Source organism: Hyalella azteca, unplaced genomic scaffold (genome assembly GCF_000764305.2).
Source record: "Hyalella azteca isolate HAZT.00-mixed unplaced genomic scaffold, Hazt_2.0.2 contig14089, whole genome shotgun sequence".
Taxonomy (NCBI): Eukaryota; Metazoa; Arthropoda; class Malacostraca; order Amphipoda; family Hyalellidae; genus Hyalella; species Hyalella azteca.
This window is the reverse complement of record NW_025943988.1, coordinates 205,278-224,150: the sequence shown is the minus strand read 5'-3', so window position 1 is coordinate 224,150 and position 18,873 is coordinate 205,278. Positions and strand designations below refer to the sequence as shown.

The following is an 18,873-nucleotide window of genomic DNA, read 5'->3' as shown; positions in this document are numbered from 1 at the left end:
ATGACTGGCGCTGCACGCGTTGCTTATATAACGCGTCACGGCGCTCACGTTGCGTGATACTTTGTCACATATTGTCACGCAATCCCATGCATGAAGATCAGTTTAAACACATTCATTTTATAATTAACCTAATATTTTAGAGCATTTTCTCATTTATGAAAAAATGCACTATTGTGCTCGCCATGTCCGTCTGTCCGTCCGTGACTTCATGTTTTCGTCGACGAGAAAATGCGCTCTCTGTCACTCACTGCAGTGAGTACTGAGTTATATTTTTTTATTTGCCGCCAATTGTTCTCAGTTTGTAATGATGATTCATTTTAATACCTGCAAGATTATTTACTAGATTTTCCTTAAGGTTTTGTTTGTTATTTTACAGCTACGTTCTGTACCGACGATTAGGTTGTGCCAGCCTTTCTGGGACTTTGTGTAAAGCAAAAAATTCCTAAAATTAAAAAGTTGCTTTGTTAAAATGTTTATTAAAATTGCTTTTTGAAAAAATCAATTTTAAAATTCTGTTATTAAATGCTCTTGAATTCGGTAAAAAATGTAAGATTATCTCTTGTATTGTTTGAAAGAAAGATAAGTTTACTGAAAATTTACAAAGTAATTTTGTGAATTACAATAAAATGAACAACTTTCGTAAATACATTATTATATTTTGCGAGTGTATTCCTTGTTATCTTTTCAAAAATAAAAACACTCCAATAAAAACAAATAATGAATGAATAACCGAATAGTTTGTTGTACAAAAAAATCACATTTGGAACAATTACGTGCAATTTTATTGTACAAAATGCAAGTCCGACAACTTACGCATCGCAATGAATCTTAAGGCCCTACCCCATATCACTATAAGGCACTTCTTGATTATTTAGAAACCTCTTCTCAATGCATATTAATCCGCTAGCAGTGAACTAAAAAATGGTTGGTTCTCCTTTTACCGTCACCCTATCGTACATTTCTTCTCTGTTGCAGTGGAAAACAGAGAGAAGAATCTTGCTATGGCGTTATTATTCGCAATAATAATTAATAATAATAGTCAATAATGATAATCAATAATAATAATCTATATTTTTTAAGTGAATTGCTAAATTTTATTTTGATCAGACGAGATTCTGGATCTCCTTTAGCCCGAATAGATGATTTTAACGTTATCAACCACTGCTCCTGTTTTGAAAATGTAATTCACGATTACACAGAAGTAATATGTTTTTCAGAATTAAAATAACATTAAATTTTCAAACTTGACTTTCCATGACAATAATCCGGCCAACCCCTAAACGATTGCACTCGCCATTTGAGTTTAGCTAATCAGTAGCTCTCACAAGTGATTACGTATTTTTATAAGTTATCTTTGACTGAAGGATTGGGGATAATTCATACAATTCATTCGATCCAAACAAATATCGTATGTCATCCATACAGCTTCCAAGATATTTATTATCAATCTAGTAATCGTAGTCAACCATTCAGATTCCAAGATTTATCCTATCAATCGTCTAATCGCATTTCACCCATTTGAAGATATTTTCCATCAATAGTTAATCGTACGTAAACCATTCGGCTTCCAAGATATTTTTCATTATTCGTGTAATTTTGTGTCAATCATTCAGTTTCCTAGAAATTTTTTATCCATAGTTGATCGTACGTCAACCATGTTCAGCTTTCAAGATATTTTCCATCAATATTTAATCGTGCCTCAACCATTCAGCTTCAAAGATATTTTCGATCAATCGTGTTATCGTATGTCACTCATCCAGCTTTCTGTAAATCGTGTCACCCATATTGACCATCATTGTTGCACTTCCACGATGTTTTCGTGATTCGTTTCATAATCCCTGCTGATATGAGAGCTTCAGACGTCCCAGAGATGCTAGGCTATCACATGCGTGTTGTTTACATGAACGTGCATATCACTTATACAGACTTCCTTGTATTGCAGTGTGATGAATTGCCTTACTTACTGTCACAGACACAACACCTTAATTCACACTTACTGTCACTGACATAACACAGTCACATGCTCTTTTCGCACCTTTTTAATGTTAGGTAAATGGTTTACCTAACATTTTTTAATGTTAGGTAAAAAACCCTCATTTTGGCTATAACGATCAAAAAATTTTAGTTTGGGCTGAAAATTTACATACATGTTTTGGTTGAAACCCGAAAAATATTCGTTTTGACTGTAAATAGGAAATTATTCCTTTGTACTAAGGACTGAAAAATGTTCGTTTGCCGTGCATCGTGAATGTGCATGTGTGGTAATGAAGCTGGTTCCTGTCAGAGCTTGAATTAGAGAAACAAGTTGTATAAAATAAGTACAAATTTAATAACAACAAATACTGATGAGCAGTTACAAACGAGCGTGAATTTCTTGCCTGCTTGGTAAATTAATCCTTTAAAAAAAGTATAACTGAGCTGAACCGTCCGCAGGCATTTGTAAAATTCTATCAATTGTCCGCATGGAGCATGAAATAATCATGAGAATTTCTAGAAAGCATCACCAGTTTATTGTGTGCATCTCTCACTACACTCAGAGGAATGTACGAGTCTTGTCAAAATAGCGATGCACTATTTGAGCTTTTGTGAGTCAGCCTGACCCATTTTGTTCCTACAAAAGAGCATATCAATGCTACCTTCGCTCCTCACTTGAATTATTGACAAGAAGGTGTGTCAAAATTTACACAACAATGTCCAATTATTTATATGAGAGTCAATATTTCTACCATTCATCTTCTATTTATATCACAATTACTATCATCAATTATATTATTACATTTATTATAATAAATATTTATTCTTCATCTTCGTAGGCTAGTTGAGTTTGGTAGAGCCCCATCAGTTACTCGTCTGTCTGGTCACTACTAATTACCTTCACACCACTTCACCAGTCGTGACTTTCATACATATTTTTCGTGACTTTCATACATATTTTTTACTAAGCAAATTACGTGACAGGAATTAATGACTGGGGTTTGTCTCCACGCAATTAATGTGATTGCGTGCGTATGTTCATTACGAGAGATTTAGGAATGAACGTCTTGAACGACGACGTCCGAAGCTTCTATCATATTATATATTATTTGAAAGGGATATCCACCTACGACGTGAATAATGTATTGTCTGATCATTCGTCCAAGGAAAAGAGTGAGCCGCGAGGTAAAATTATTTAATAATAAAAAACAAGTAAGACGATACAGCAATGTTTTCCTCCGTTAATATAAAGAGAATGTAAGGGTCACAGAACCTTACAACAAAACTACATCATTTTATCCAAAAAATGTTAGTTTGTCTTTTCACTCGCAAAATTTAATCTTTCTTATGTTTCAGTAATTATCCTAGCATGGCCAATTAAACTTAAAATTAAATTAAACTTGAACTGTTTAATCTGGCTTTACAATAAACAGGAGAATACATAATTGATTCACAAATTTATTTCTAAGGTTTATTATTTGCTTTGAAGTTTTTTAAAAATTTTCCTTGGATTACACTTAAAATACGGTTACGTTTAGATTTATTGGAATACCACTTTGATAATTAAATAGTGAGATAAAATGCAGGATATTTCAATTAAAATACTCAGATTAGATGCTTTTCCTGAAGCATGCACATACAATAGCGAGTATAAATGACTTTAATGAATTTAAAGAATATAATTCTAACTTAAACGTGATCATCACGTAAGCAGCGCGATATTAGCGATTAAAAATAAACCGCAACAATCATCGCAACAAAGGCAAGATGATAATGACAAAGCTGATAAATCGCGCTTGTTCAAAATAAATTCATTCCGAATAACTAGTTTCAAAAAAACTTGTTCTGAAACATTGTAGCAAAATCAGTCCACGAAGAGTAACTTCTTCACGTATTGCATGACTGCTCCACTGTAGGCGAAGACTGTGTCCTTCACTGATGACATTTCTTCAAAATCTTCACCTATTTATTTCAAGCCCAGTTCTACATCCGTCCCATCTCTACAACTCTCATTTTAATATTAAATTGAACTTTTCTCCTGTTTCTTGATGCCTCCACAATGCGAGTGCTTGCCGCTTGAAAAGTTGGATCCCCTGCCAAATGAATTTTTGACCAGAGCCAAGGAGTTTTAGGCTCGTTCTAACTCCGTAAACATTTTTTAGTGTTGACGTGAAGGCTTACGCAAAGCTTATTCGTAAAATTGTTGATGGTGGGACTGACTAACTTGTTCTCCATCCGCTCTATCATAGTTCTTGTCACTGGAGTTGGATTCGCTACAGTCGTGATGACGTGAAATCGCCTTGCTCATGCCGCTCTGAAAATCACCTCCAGCGCGTTGATTTATCGTAGCTTTAAGACCATCGTGGTTATTATTGATGATTCGATGTCTATTGATAATAATCTCATCTATGGTGGCACAGCGCTACTTATTTCCACCTTCACTAGACTGGGAACCAAGCTTGGGCGTTCTTACTTAATACCGATTCCTTTGTACAGATCCTTAGTTACCCTCACTGAAAGCTTCATAGAGTTTCCCTCTATTTGCTGAAATTTGCTTGCTCCTTGTTCTTATTTACGCTTTATTGTGAGGAAGGACTTTCTAATTATAACCGTGTGGCCTCAATTGATGCTTTATCTCATGATCCTTTTTGTCGACATAATATTCAATCGTATCGCCTCTTTTAAAGTACTGTTTTGGTCCAGCTTATTTCAGCATCTGCGTGGGGTCGTCCCATCTCCTAACCTTCTTACGGTCTCCCAGAACCCGATTTACATCCTCCAGTTTGCCGCTGCCTCTCTAAACAGCTTTTTTCCAGTCTCGCGTCACCTCTGATGCTTGTTCAGACAACTTATGATCAGAAAATCTGCTCTAGTTTGCCTTTGGTATTTGGTCCCGCTGTAAATGCCTTGATTTTTGACACGAAGTTGCAGGAACTTTCTTACAAGCACCTCTCGCTTTTTCTCGAGTGCTGCTGTTGAGTAACTACGCTGTCGGGTAATTTTCGTGGGATTGGTGAAGTAGCTCCGTTGCGTTTAAATTTTACATTCCTTTGACTCTCTTAAGTTTCTTCTATTTTTCGTTGCTCGCATCATGTCTATCTTGTTCCAGGAAATATTCTTCGATGTTCTCGAAATCATCGACATCGTCTTACTTGCACTCCCTGTTGGGAATATACCTCACTGAAAAGTGAGGTGAAAAACTCACTTTCTTTGTCGGCCTTCCTCTGCAGTCTTCCATCGTCGCGTCATCGAACGAATTTATCCTTTGAGGAGATGGAATTTTGCTACCGACCTATTTTTTAAGTATTGAGATTAACTTCACTTCAGGTTCCATCTTGGTCCATTAAACTTATGATCGTTTGTATTCATTTGGTCTTCATCGTTTGTTTTTGAATTGGTAGCTTTTCGGTCACTATTTAGTTATTTGCCATTGTATCCTAAATACTCTCGCAAGCCTTTGCGTCACAAAAAAATTCATGAAAATTGCATCGGTTTCTACGGTCAATTGAATTGTTTGTAAGATGAAAATTTGCTGTTGACAGATTTTCAATATAGCGTTTTAACAATTGAATTATTAAGCTTTCTTATCCCCAGCATATGAAGACTGTAAAACGCCGAATTCACCTAAAGATTTCGGTCACATCGAACACTTAATAATGAAAGAATAATGTATTTTGGTTTTCAATTTAAAATTGTTTATCTACATTTAAATATATTGTTGTAATTTAACTATATTTAATTATTTAAATTAAAAAAACTAAATTAATAATTATTTTTAATTATTTAGATATATAGCAATAATTTAATTAACTGTGGTGATTATTCTGGTGACATCCTTGCTTCATGGCACCATGAAACGTGACAGCTTCCTGGTGTTGGCTCGCGAAAGGCGGAAGCCTGACTTAGAGTGGACAATTTCAAAGCTCACTTCCACGCGTCAGTCATTCTCAGCTAATGTCTGTTCACACGCTAGTACGTCACATCACGCATGCGCGTGTAGGATATATTTCCGATCACGCATTTTGGACGAGTGTTCAAACCGGAGCACACGACATCGCGCGTGCTTGTCTGGGACTCGATATGAAAGAACCGTCATAATTAAATGTTCAATTATTACACGTATCCTAACTAATTGATAACAATTATTACATATATCCTAAATACTTGATAAATATCGAGGAAAGCTGCTCTGCCGAGCACGTTATTTGCTAAACTTACACTCACCGCGATTAGACCAAAGTAGGAATCTCAGACCAATATCGTTTAGGAAAATCTTCATCATTCATATTTTATTAGGAATTTAAAAGCAAATAAAACGCCAAGAAAATTCATCATATCGATATTGAAAACGTTTCGGAGTCCAGCTCCATCATCAGTTCGACTAAACTAAAAATGAATAAATTCACTTTAAAAGTCAAAATTCAAAGACAGACATAAAACCTAAACAGGTCTTGTTTAGGTTTTATGTCTGTCTTTGAATTTTGACTTTTAAAGTGAATTTATTCATTTTTAGTTTAGTCGAACTGATGATGGAGCTGGACTCCGAAACGTTTTCAATATCGATATGATGAATTTTCTTGGCGTTTTCTTTGCTTTTAAATTCCTTGTGAACTTGCGATATAAGCAGACTAATGATATAAGTACTCATATTTTATTTAAATATTATATATTAAACACTCATACGTGGAGTCTTGCTGTTACGTTATCAATACAGCAGCCTCGTCTCCGCCTTCCTTCAGCCGCGGGAGCTTCGCAACATGGAATTCGGTTTCAAGATCGCATTCAACATGCACACTCTGGCTATCGTGTGGCTGATGGCTGGAGTAATGTTAGGAGTCTGATGCTGTGAAGTACTAAGCGACCACAGACTGTGAAATGACTTGGGAATCTCTGGTTTGACGGCATGCAGATGAAAAGTGATGATGGTAATGACAAAGGCGTTATGAGTACAGAGCGAGAGTGATGTAATGCAAGAATGGGTGATGGGTATGGTTATATTGGTGTGTGTTGTCATAACCATTTATTCATCGTGTATTAAGTGTATAGTGTATTCAATCAGTAATATTACTCACCGATACTTTCATTCTAACTTCATTTTCTGAAGTAAATATATTTCAAACTTATTGTCTTGTATGTTGTTTTATAAACTCATTTATCGTGTATAAAATGTATGGTGTTTTCACTCTGTCATATTACTCACCGGCGTCTTCATTCTAATTTAATTTTCTGTAGTAAAATATATATAAACTTATTGTACATATTAACTTATGAAATACTGTTGTGTCGCTTATGGAAATATTTCAACAAATGAAAACGTGCATAATTTCCTAGAAAACATTTTTAATTACCTTCAAACCTAGATACTGATTCAACATTATGTCATTATTCTTTTCCTACCTGAAAGGCATTGTGTTCCTGAACAGTACCTACCTTATGCAGACATTACCCAGCAAGAGCTACACTCACTAATAATGTAGGTCCACTACCATTATGCTTTTCCTACCTAAAAGGCATTGTGTTCCTGAACTGTACCTACCTTACCCAGTAAGAGCTACACTCACTAATAATGTAGGTCCACTACCATTATGCTTTTCCTACCTAAAAGGCATTGTGTTTCTGAACTGTACCTATACCTTATGCAGACATTACCCAGCAAGAGCTACACTCACTAATAATGTAGGTCCACTACCATTACACTTTTCCTACCTGAGAGGCCCTGTGTTCATGAACTGTACCTACCTTATGCAGACATTACCGTACCCATGCAGCAAGAGCTACACTCACTAATAATGTAGGTCTACTATATATATACCATTATGCTTTTCCTACCTAAAAGGCATTGTGTTCCTGAACTGTACCTACCTTACCCAGCAAGAGCTACACTCACTTATAATGTAGGTCCACTGACCCACGAGTGTCTGAGTCATGAGGCCGAAAACAAAGCTCGTCCTCGTGAAGTGAATGCAATCAAGTGGGCATGAGAACAATCGCATCTTCGGATAACAACGACGTCAACCTCTTTCATTGGCAAACATGATTGATGCCCTGGAATCTGCGTTGCTTAATTGCGGATGATCATTGATCAATGCTTTCGGTTGATCGGGTGCACAATTCACTTTCTCGGGGCAGCCGAGTCTTTGTACCGAGGCACCGGCCAGCGTTGTGATTAATGTGACCTGAGGTACGGGCTGAAATTTTGTTAGGGTCGTCGGTCGTGCCCAAATATAGACCACGATTATGCCTAAACAGACCATGATCGTCCCTAAAAAACCACGATCATGCCTAAACAGACCACGATCGTACCTAAATAGACCACGATCATGCATAAACCGACCACGATCGTCCCCAAATAGACCACGATCATGCTTAAATAGAACAGGATCATGTCTAAACTGACCACGATTGTCCCTAAGTAGACCACGATCATGCCTAAACCGACCACGATCGTGTCTAAATAGGGACCACGATCGTCCCTAAATAGACCACGATTGTCCCTATACCGACCACGATCCTCCCTAAATAGACCACGATCGTCCCTAAATAGACCACGATCATGCCTAAACAGACCACGATCGTCCTCCAATAGACCATGATCATGCCTAAACAGACCACGATCATACTTAAATAATAGACCACGATCATGTCTGAACGACCACGATCGTCCCTAAACAGACCACGATCGTCCCATAAATAGACCATGATCATGCCTAAACCGACCACGATCGTCCTCCAATAGACCACGATCATGCCCAAACAGACCACGATCATGCTTAAATAATAGACGACGATTATATCTAGACGACCATGATTATCCCTAAATAAACCATGATCGTCCCTAAATAGACTATAAACGATGAGGTCTTTAAATACACTATGATCGTCTTATAACTGAATACGGTTACCGTCCCCGATAACTATATTTTTTTACCGGCAGATATCCTGTATTCTGTCATTTCGAATACCGCCGTTTCGAATACCGTATCTAGTGGATAATTTCGAAATTAATCAACGTTATTTAACCCTTTAGGTAGTGAAGGGATTCTCGGCACCAAGCCTTTACATACGAATATATATGACGACGGTTAATATATCCGTAGACAAAGGGTTGACGAAAGCCCTGTCCCAGCCATAATTTAGCATGGAAATTCAATTTAGCTCGCAGTTTGAGTTTTGAAACATACGTAAATTGTTTATTGTTAAATGAAGTTTTACGCACCAAAATAAACATCACCGTTTAATTTCATTATTTGCCTTCCCTCTGCTTGTCTTGATATACCTTGTGATTCAACTGCTAGGTATAAAATTAAAATTTAATGGGTAAAAACTTAGAATTTATTTATTGTGTAATCTTCGCTGTCAGGAAAAATGAAATAAATTTTATGCATAATAGATCATTTATTGCACTGGTAAATAAATTGTGTAGGTGTTTAAAAATCTTAGAATTATTCCACAAACGCAGACTTGATGACATTTCACTACCTTCATCGCTACTATTGATTGCTTAAGCCAAGACGAAAGACATCATACCGCACTTCTGATGAGGATTCAAGATTAATCTTCTGAGCTGATTTAATATCATGAGCAGGTGAATCCTATCTGGTTAATGAAGATAATCGAAAATATTTTCATGGTCAAACAATTATTCGTTAATTCTAAGAATATCCAAAATGTTCATTTTCACGTTGAACATTTTTCAATTCTCTTCAATTCGACATTTAATAGTAGCGGTTTCAGCGTTTAGTAGGCCGTAGGCCTGTCGCCGATTCTTAACATCGCAGAATATTCACAGCTTGTTGCGGTCTCGAACTCACAACTCACTGATTCAAATTCTGCGGTGCTTAACCGCCCGGCCTCCTCGCCGATTCTGACCACAAACTGGCGCACAGAGCTGGGATCGAACCCGCACCTCTCTGCTCCAATCCTGGCACTCAGGGGCTATACTTTCAAAAAAAGTTAAGAGATCGTAAGTTCATCAGCCAATCATTGACGGCCTTTCAAGCAAAATCCACCTATCATAGACAAGCAAGATAGAGCGTAAGTACTTACGTTCACTTAGCGAGTTTTGAAAGTATGGCCCCTGAACTGTAACCACTGTGCCACCCTGCCCTTCCATTCAATTTTCAGCTCACCGTATCCGAGATTGATTCTATGAAATTATAGACACTCACATTTGTTTTTCTTTTTCTGAATAATTAGCATGTTTGTTCATGTCAATGGCCACAGTTTTAATCCATTTTTGTCCTGAAATTTCACAACTAGTTACGAGTTTCGAACCGCCAAACCTCCGCTCGGATCAGGGTGATCTTAACCATCCAGCCAGCAACTGCTAGCGGATTATCATTCGTCACTAATTAACTAATAATCCGTATAGGTGCTTTTGTCTCTCTATTTAATCTCAGTGTGAGATTAAATACAATAATTATAAAGGAACTGATATGCCGATCGCCTTTGCTGGCAACCATTTCAGCGGCGGATTATTTGTTTATAATTATTATATTAGATTCATATTTAAAAATGACATTAATATAGTACCTATACATATAGATGATGGTACAAATGTATACGTATAAATGAGCGTACATATGTATATATACGTACAAATGATTGAAATTTAACTCATGATTTCTCTTGAGAAAGGCTTAAATGTTAATTACAAACTTATGCATAGAAGTGACTGAAAAGTCACTCATAATTGCTATATAAAGAATTTTCCAAATTGGACCCCAAAAAGAATTATATATCATATTAAATAGGGACAAACATGCTGATAATATGGAGCATATTATTGATTGTGATTATTGTAAAACGAGTACAGAATTCGAAACCACAATGTACTAATTATGCATAATAATGATGCACTATAATAAATTGTATATATTAGTTGCACAAATCGTTGGTATTGGAACCAAACTCACCTCTTATAGTTTGTAGAGAAAGCATCATATAAAAACTGATTTTAATTCCACACAACTTAATGACGAGATATAGGCACAAGCGTTAAGTGATATAAGCGTACGCATACTTGTGTAATTAACCTATAATTAACTACTATATGACAATATACTATATATGATGCTATACTTCTAACTAATAAAATACACGAAATAAATCTTATTCATTACATCATACAGGATGTGCAGCAAAATTGTGTTCGTGCATCCTGGAATTTTTTTTTATCACAGCAATTATGTATAGGAACTCTTCTGACCAAATAAATATGGGGCAAAAATGTTCTAGAGCACATAAATATAATTCCAAATATATTCAGAGCGTCAGTTTATGTCACCGATTTTTAATAACCCTGGGCTTCATTATTCATGATATTTTGCTTATTCAAATAACCTTTATAATAATAATTAGAATTTTGTGCAGTATGAAGCTTCGGTCGACAATATTGGTCATGCTCCTTCCGATCTGAGTAGCACTGAATAGTGCTACCACTACTCAGTGTTACTATATACTACTCAGTGCTACCACTCCTCAGTGCTGCCACTGCTAAGTGCTACCACTACTCAGTGCTACCACTGCGCGGAGTCTACGGATCAACAACAATTATTATCTCTAAGATAAAAGCTTTCGTGGTCCCCAAATGATTACAATTATGCTGCGATCATTAATAATATAATTCTTTTGATACGCACGTTTTCGATAAGTGTGTGTTTCTAAAACTTAAATGGGGAAAAAAGGTTGTTTAGATATAGAGTTGCTTACATAAGGCTACGTCATGAACAAATACTAAGGAATAAATATTCATGTCTCTCGCTTCTTGTAAACTAACTAACTAAAAACTCGCTCCTGCCTAATTCCAAATTCAGAATGTTTACTTTACACTTGAATTTATTCAGTTTATGATACACTACTCTGAAATTTTGTCGGATTAAAAACACGAATGAATTTTTCTTTGATTCAAAATAACGAAAACACGTTAGCACCATGTACGTTTTTCTGTTTTTTTTTTATACGAGAAGTGACCAATATCCACAAAATACATAGCGTGAGCTGAATATGTCTGGAAAAATTCACTAGTCTGAATAATTCTTATATATACTTGTCTTCTATGCCAGACTAAATTTTTTCATACTGTAAATTTTATCATTTATTGATTAATTTATTTGCATATTCAGGAAATGAATAGGTAATATTGTAGAATGCAGGGTTAATATGAATAAAGTGAGTCGATATTTGGACATAGTCTCTATAATATTTCTGAGTTCACCTTTATTGACTTATTATACATTAAATAAAAATATAAAATGATTCCCGATATTTATTGAGCCAGGTTTCCGACAATTAGCTAATATATACACGCTGATATTCTTAAGTTACCAAATATATTTAAAATTTTAAATCAAAACTTAGAATTACGGAGAACTCTGGAACTATTAAAATATTAAATAAATTTGCTGTATTTTGGTTCACAACGCTTTCAGTGAATATACGGTGAGTTTTATCAGCATCCTTGCTGTTAAATTATTTTTGAATTTTTGCGATTTTTGCAATAATATGATATTGATATTTTTAAATTAAGATACGCATTATCTCTAATCTAGGCACCGCCGCTTTCGACACTCAGTTCAGATTAATTGATAAATTGATGATGATTAGTTAATCAATCATTAAGTAATACACTTATCAATTAGTGAGATTAATTGATAAGTGTAGATATTTACAAGAAGCACTTTATAATTAACTTGTTGATAACTTTCTAGCGATTCATCAGCTCAATCTGGTCACCTAGATGTTTCCTTCCGATTAATAATTTATTAAAAATCTAAATATAATAAATAAAATCTAAATATTTCTAACTTCTGGAATATAGTTTAATCTATTTTGTGTCAAGGTAACCAAAATTATGACCAAGATGACCAAAATTGTAATCAAGATAATAATATTGTAACCAAGATAATAATATTATGACCAAGGTGACCAAAAATTATGACCAAGATAATAATATTGTAACCAAGATAATAATATTATGACCAAGATGACCAAAATTATGACCAAGATGACCAGTATTGTAACCAAGATGACCAATATTATTATCAGATGACCAAAAATTATGACCAAGATGACCAGTATTATGACCAAAATAATAATATTGAAACCAAGATAACAATATTATGACCAAGATGACCAATATTACGACCAAGATGACCAGTATTATGACCAAGATAATAATATTGTAACCAAGATACCAATATTATGACCAAGATAACAATATTATGACCAAGATGACCAATATTTAGACAAATACGACCGTTGAGCTGCCACAAATATCGTAATCTTATCACATGGTAAGCTTCGACGTAACCAAGGTAACAACAATCAATATTGTATCCTCCTGGTCGACTCGGAATCCTTCACTAATCCTTCACTCATTACACCTTTTATTAATTAAATTACGTCTAAGCATTAATCACAACAATCCTTTACAATTATCTATTATATCCATTCATTCGGTTCTTCTTGAGGAATTTTTAAGCATCCGTCATAAAAAAATTTAGCAAAATCGCAATGTGCAATAATAAAAAATTAGCAGGCCGTTATAGATAAATTTTATGTTTAATTTACTTGATATTAGAGAAAAAAACGGGAGAAAGAATGAAAAAAATTAGCAGGCCGTTATAGATAAACTTTGCGTTTACTTTCCTTGAGATAAGAGAAAAAAACGGGGAAAATAATGAAAAAAACTAGCAGGCCGTTATAGATAAAATTTGCGTTTACTTTACTTGAGATAAGAGAAAAAACGCGAGAAATAATGAAACCTAGCAGGCCGTCGTTGACTTTACTTGAGATAAGAAAAAAAGCGGGGGAAAAAACTAGCAGGCCGTTATAGATAAACTTTGCGTTTACTTTACTTGAGATAAGAGGAAAAAACGGGGGAAATCACCGCGCTCTCATACGGGAACTTCTCTTGCTTGTGTCCGGTGGCCGGGGGCTGGTGGAAGGCGGGGGGGCCGGGGGCTGGGGGTCCGCGTGCTGCGGCTGATAAAAAAACCATAATAATAGTAAATAAATAATAAATAAACTTGATAAACGGTAAAAATAGAAAAAAATTAACATAATAAACGATGGTGATCGCGTGAGTAATTTCGCGAATTATTCAAACAAGGAACTTTTTTTAACCAAATACTTTTTTTAAATAAGGAATATATGTAAGTGATACAAATTCTTTAAAACACAATATCGTAGGAATTTGTATTCATTTTGAAATAGGCGAAACAGATCTAATGAATTATCACTATTTTTTTTACACCTAAAGCAGGTTTTTATTAGCAATTTTAATTGCGATCTAGAACTTTGAGAATTTTGCCATCAGGTTTAAGTTATTTTTTATCAAACGTAAGGTGGAGCGCAAGTTAGAACATTAAATGTGATGAGTAAAGCATGAAAACGCTTATAAGTTCCGTAATCCGATTAACCTATATCAATAGGAATAACAGTACAATAATGCCCTGACATTTAATACATTATATAAGAATGGAGGTGCTAAAATGATCGACTGATATCGCATCCAAAACAAGGTAACCTTATCAAAAGATACGTGTCCTGTATTTTGAAATATTAATATACATGCCCTGCTACATGCCCTTCGAATTTTACCCATCGACTTTGAAATTAGTAAATTCATTTTCAATGGCTCTGAAAGATTTGCAACCGTCGTGTGAAGTAACCAATCAGCTAGTGTAAAATTATTCTTTTGACCTTACATAACGAATTTTAAACTGTTTGATAAATGCCTTCATATTACGACAGTTAATCAAAAAGGATCAGTTGAATTGATAGGTTAAACCTGATCTCGAAGCACTTGTGTTTGTCAAGCTTTTAGGGATGAATGACTGGACCTGTTAGCGCCGTGCTAAGGCAAGGCCGACATAGAAGCCTTACTTAGAATCTTTCACAGCCCCGTTTACATTCACAATAAACCAATTCCAAAACACCGAGCAGACATTACGTTATAATTTACCTTGGTATATGACTACCGTGATAAACTGTATGAGAAAATAAAGTTTACAATCAGTCTTGATTGGCATAAGAAAAGCTCTAAGATATATATGGGCCACAGCTGTACTGCGGCAGAGAGTAAACGATACGTTGCCGATAGCGTTTCTGGCCAGGAACTTTACGATGACAGTACGTCAACATTGCCTAGTTACTCACTTAACCTAGTTACCTAGCATAAACATAAGGAAAATTTACCTAGCATAAACATATAGAACCTAGTTACCTAGATAAACATGAAGAAGATTTACATAGCATGAACATATAGAAACTAGTTACCTAGCGTAAACATGAGGAAGCTTTACCTAGCATGAACATATAGAAATTAGTTACCTAGCATAAACATGAAGAAGATTTACCTAGCATGAATATATAGAAATTAGTTACCTAGCATAAACATATAGAAATTAGTTACCTAGAATAAACATAAGAAGATTTACCTAGCATGAATATATAGAACCGAGTTACCTAGCATAAACATAAGGAAGATTTACCTAGCACGAGAGTGCAGCCTGGGGCTCACTGGGGGCTGTGACTGGGATCTGGCAGGCCGTGCGTTGGGAAGTAGCCACACTTGGTGGCGGGAAGCGGCGTTCATTGGGGATGGAGGCCGGGAAGTTACAGGTGATCGAAAATTGAGCGGAGATTGATTTGGAGAACGAGAATTGTTTAGTGCTGTCGCAGGCCTTGTTGGTGAAGGAGGTGAACGCAATGAAATGTTTCTGTGCACGCTTAATGCCGAAGAAAGTTGGGCTTGAGAGCCGGCAGAGGGATACATTGTCTCATTATGAAACGCGGACCGAGCGCGAGATTCCGGAGATGAGGGCTGAGATCGAATGGAGTGCGAAGACGATGAGAAGCACATCGATGTATGGATACTTCTTGGAGATTGTCCTCTGGAGGGTCCCGGTGACATCGTGGGTGGGTTGGGAGATAGTGGTCTCGTGTAACTTGAAGGCCGAAGACGAAGAGGAGATGGTTCCCGAGATGGGTTCAGAGACCTAGTAAATTTAGGTGACCCAGGTCCAGAATTCGTGTTGGGACGTCCAGGAGAAAAGCTTCTCTGGAACCTACGAGAAGATCTGTTAGGAGAAGGCGATCTCGAGAAGTTTGGCGAGTGTGTCGGCGGTAAGGGCGATGATGGTCGAGATATGAGGGGCGAAGGCGTGTTCACAACTCCTTGTCGGGTGCGGAAAATGTTGAGAGGGACGTAATCGGACTGATCTTCGCAGTCTGAGGCGTGAAAAAGGTAATTACTGCTCTGCGGGAACTCGATGGGTTGGAATGTTGAGAAAGAAATGCTTGACAGTGAAGTGGAAGACAAAGAGTGGACTGACCGCCCAAAAGGACGTGCGATGAAAGAACAAGATGACGATGCTGACGAAGATTTACTCAAGGTACCCTGAGGAGGAGTCGATGGAGAATTGTTTTCGTAGTCACTTAGATTTGTGTCTAGAGTTTCAGTGCGTGAACATGAGCCTACTTCTCTGGTGTCGGTGCGGTCAGGGAAATGCGACAGAACTAAAGAAGCTGTGCTTATGATCGTCGTCTCAATTGGAATATCGCCTGGGGACAGTTGCTCCATTTGTTGTTGTTTCGGCCAAATTTCGTATTGTTCTGGTGTGTCTTGATGCGGCCTTCCATCCAAAGGTTCATGTCGGTTAAAGGTGACTGGCGGAGACATGCAGGAGCTCGCAATGTTTGCACCTGACGAGTTCATCTTAAATCTGGTTTGTTTAACGCATCACTTGGTTTTGGGGAAATCGGGACAGATAAACATGTCCAGGCATATAGAACAAAAACAATATTTATTGAGAACTCAAATTTGTTGATGCCGAATAAGAAGTAGATTGAACTAAACTGTTTAGCTGATAATTTTAGAGCAATAAGTATGTTTTATTGTTTCTGAAAAAGAGCATAAAAAATTCAATCAAAAAATCAGACCCATCTTACTTGGGATAAAATTGAATTCCAACTTCAACAGCGCACACTATCACATAAGATTGAATAATTCAAAATTGAACTATGAATCTCGCATGTCATCGTGAATCAGTCCCGCAGACACTGATCTTAATTGAAGCAATTGTTTTCCTTAATTAGTTATAACATATTTTATTAAATAATAACATGTTATATAATGGATGGATAATTATATATTATTATCCATCTATTGAACTATTAAACCAGATTTAAAGATAATGGATTCGGATTGAGCAGGAAAAATGTGCAGGATTTTTATGTTAGTTTCTCATTGATTGCTTTCAAAAGGCGCCGTATGCTGACGACAATTGCGTTCATACGACAATTGCGTTGGTTTCACCATTGCGTTCGTACGACAATAGCGTTCGTACGACAGTTGCGTTCGTACGACAATTGCGTTCGTACGACATTTGCGTTCGTACGACATTTGCGTTCGTTTGACAATTGCGTTCGTACGACAATTGCGTTCGTACGATAATTGCATTCGTACGACAATGCGTTCGTACGACAATTGCGTTCGTACGACAATTGCATTCGTACGACAATTGCATTCGTACGACAATTGCATTCGTACGATAATTGCATTCGTACGACAATTGCATTCGTACGACAATTGCATTCGTACGACAATTGCATTCGTACGACGATTGCATTCGTACGACAATTGCATTCGTACGACAATAGCGTCTCGTGCTGAAGAAATATTAAGGTTACCAGGGAGTGGTCGACGAATTGAATTTACTTTGACATAAAATTCTTGTATATTACCAAATAGCTTTGTTGATACTCGTATTTATGTACACAGAAACAATATCATTGTAATTACAACGTTATAGTTAATTTTCGCCTGATAAATAAATTCTATGTGATTTTTCTGCATGGAATAGTGTAATGATTCTTAAATCAATTACGGTATTTTCTAGTCAAGAGAAAATCATTGAATGTTGCATTTTTCAAATCGTGATGTCAGTATAGAGGAAAATCAATAATATACAAATTTATTATTGATGTAAAAATTAGTAGAAATGAATAAGGCAAGTTCAAAACTTGACTGTACGTAATTTGATTTATCCTGTTCCCACTTGACCCTTATTTTGCTCTCGTGACGACACGATATTTGATGTTGTTGAGCTAGAAAATTTCTTCAGTAAACTAACGTAGTCGAAAACTGGTAAATTGAGAGCGCGTGAGTGGAAGTCGTGTTGGACAGGGCAATTCTAGCCTGAAAAAATTGCGGAACGAAATTTTATTTGCAATCTCTCAAGGTGAAGGTGATTATGAAGGGAATATTACCATAACACTGATATGGCATATTATTTTTATTTATATATTTCCAAAAAAATGTATTTTTTCTGGTACTGCCATGTTGCTCAACATGCTCGATTAATATTTGTTTCAACTTTTGCGGTTAGTATATTCTTCTATTTCTTTAACTACAGATTTGGCAGTATGTCTTGTCGGATAATCGGAGAGGACTGATTCGCGCAAATTATCCTTAACCATTTCGATTACACCTTTAATAATGATCGCAATTATATCCCACTGTGAATTGCGATATGAAGGATCGCAATTATATCCCACTATTTCATTTTTCCAGTTTTTTTAAAACATTTTTCAATACCTGATTAAAGTATCAATTTGCGCCATAATATTATCGTACAGAGACGTGAGTTTTACAGACGGCGAATTACAACTCTCAGGAAATTAGGGTTAAATTTAACCCTCTACCGCGTGACACGAGTAACCGGAGCAATATTGTCACGCGCCTACTTATCAAAAAAGCATACGTTCTAGTGAGCGCAAAATGACTTGCCCTGATGGTTGCCGCCACGTACGACAACTTTAAAATGTTCTCTGTTGCGTACAAACGTCCTCTGGTTACTATGTTGCTACACTCAATAGTTTACGTATAATTGC

At 36.2% G+C, this 18,873-nt stretch overlaps 1 protein-coding gene across 1 annotated transcript; it reads right to left on the bottom strand.

Annotated features, from left to right (window-relative positions):
• Positions 1 to 13,871: 13,871 nt before the first annotated feature.
• Positions 13,872 to 16,883, bottom strand: LOC108675214 (serine/arginine repetitive matrix protein 1). Its single transcript, XM_018163204.1, has 2 exons — positions 15,471 to 16,883; positions 13,872 to 13,959 (listed from the first exon to the last, which is right to left on the bottom strand). Exons 1-2 carry the CDS (start codon positions 16,694 to 16,696, stop codon positions 13,872 to 13,874), a joined length of 1,314 nt encoding a protein of 437 aa, XP_018018693.1. The 5' UTR covers positions 16,697 to 16,883.
• Between the last annotated feature and the right edge of the window lie 1,990 nt (positions 16,884 to 18,873).

Bases quoted from the DNA above. Each gene is read 5' to 3' on its own strand.
- LOC108675214 (XM_018163204.1), bottom strand. From the start codon at position 16,696: ATGAACTCGTCAGGTGCAAACATTGCGAGCTCCTGCATGTCTCCGCCA. The intron at 13,960-15,470 runs GTAAATCTTCCT...TTTTTTTATCAG, and splicing joins AGGCTGCACTCTCGTGCTAG to CCGCAGCACGCGGACCCCCA.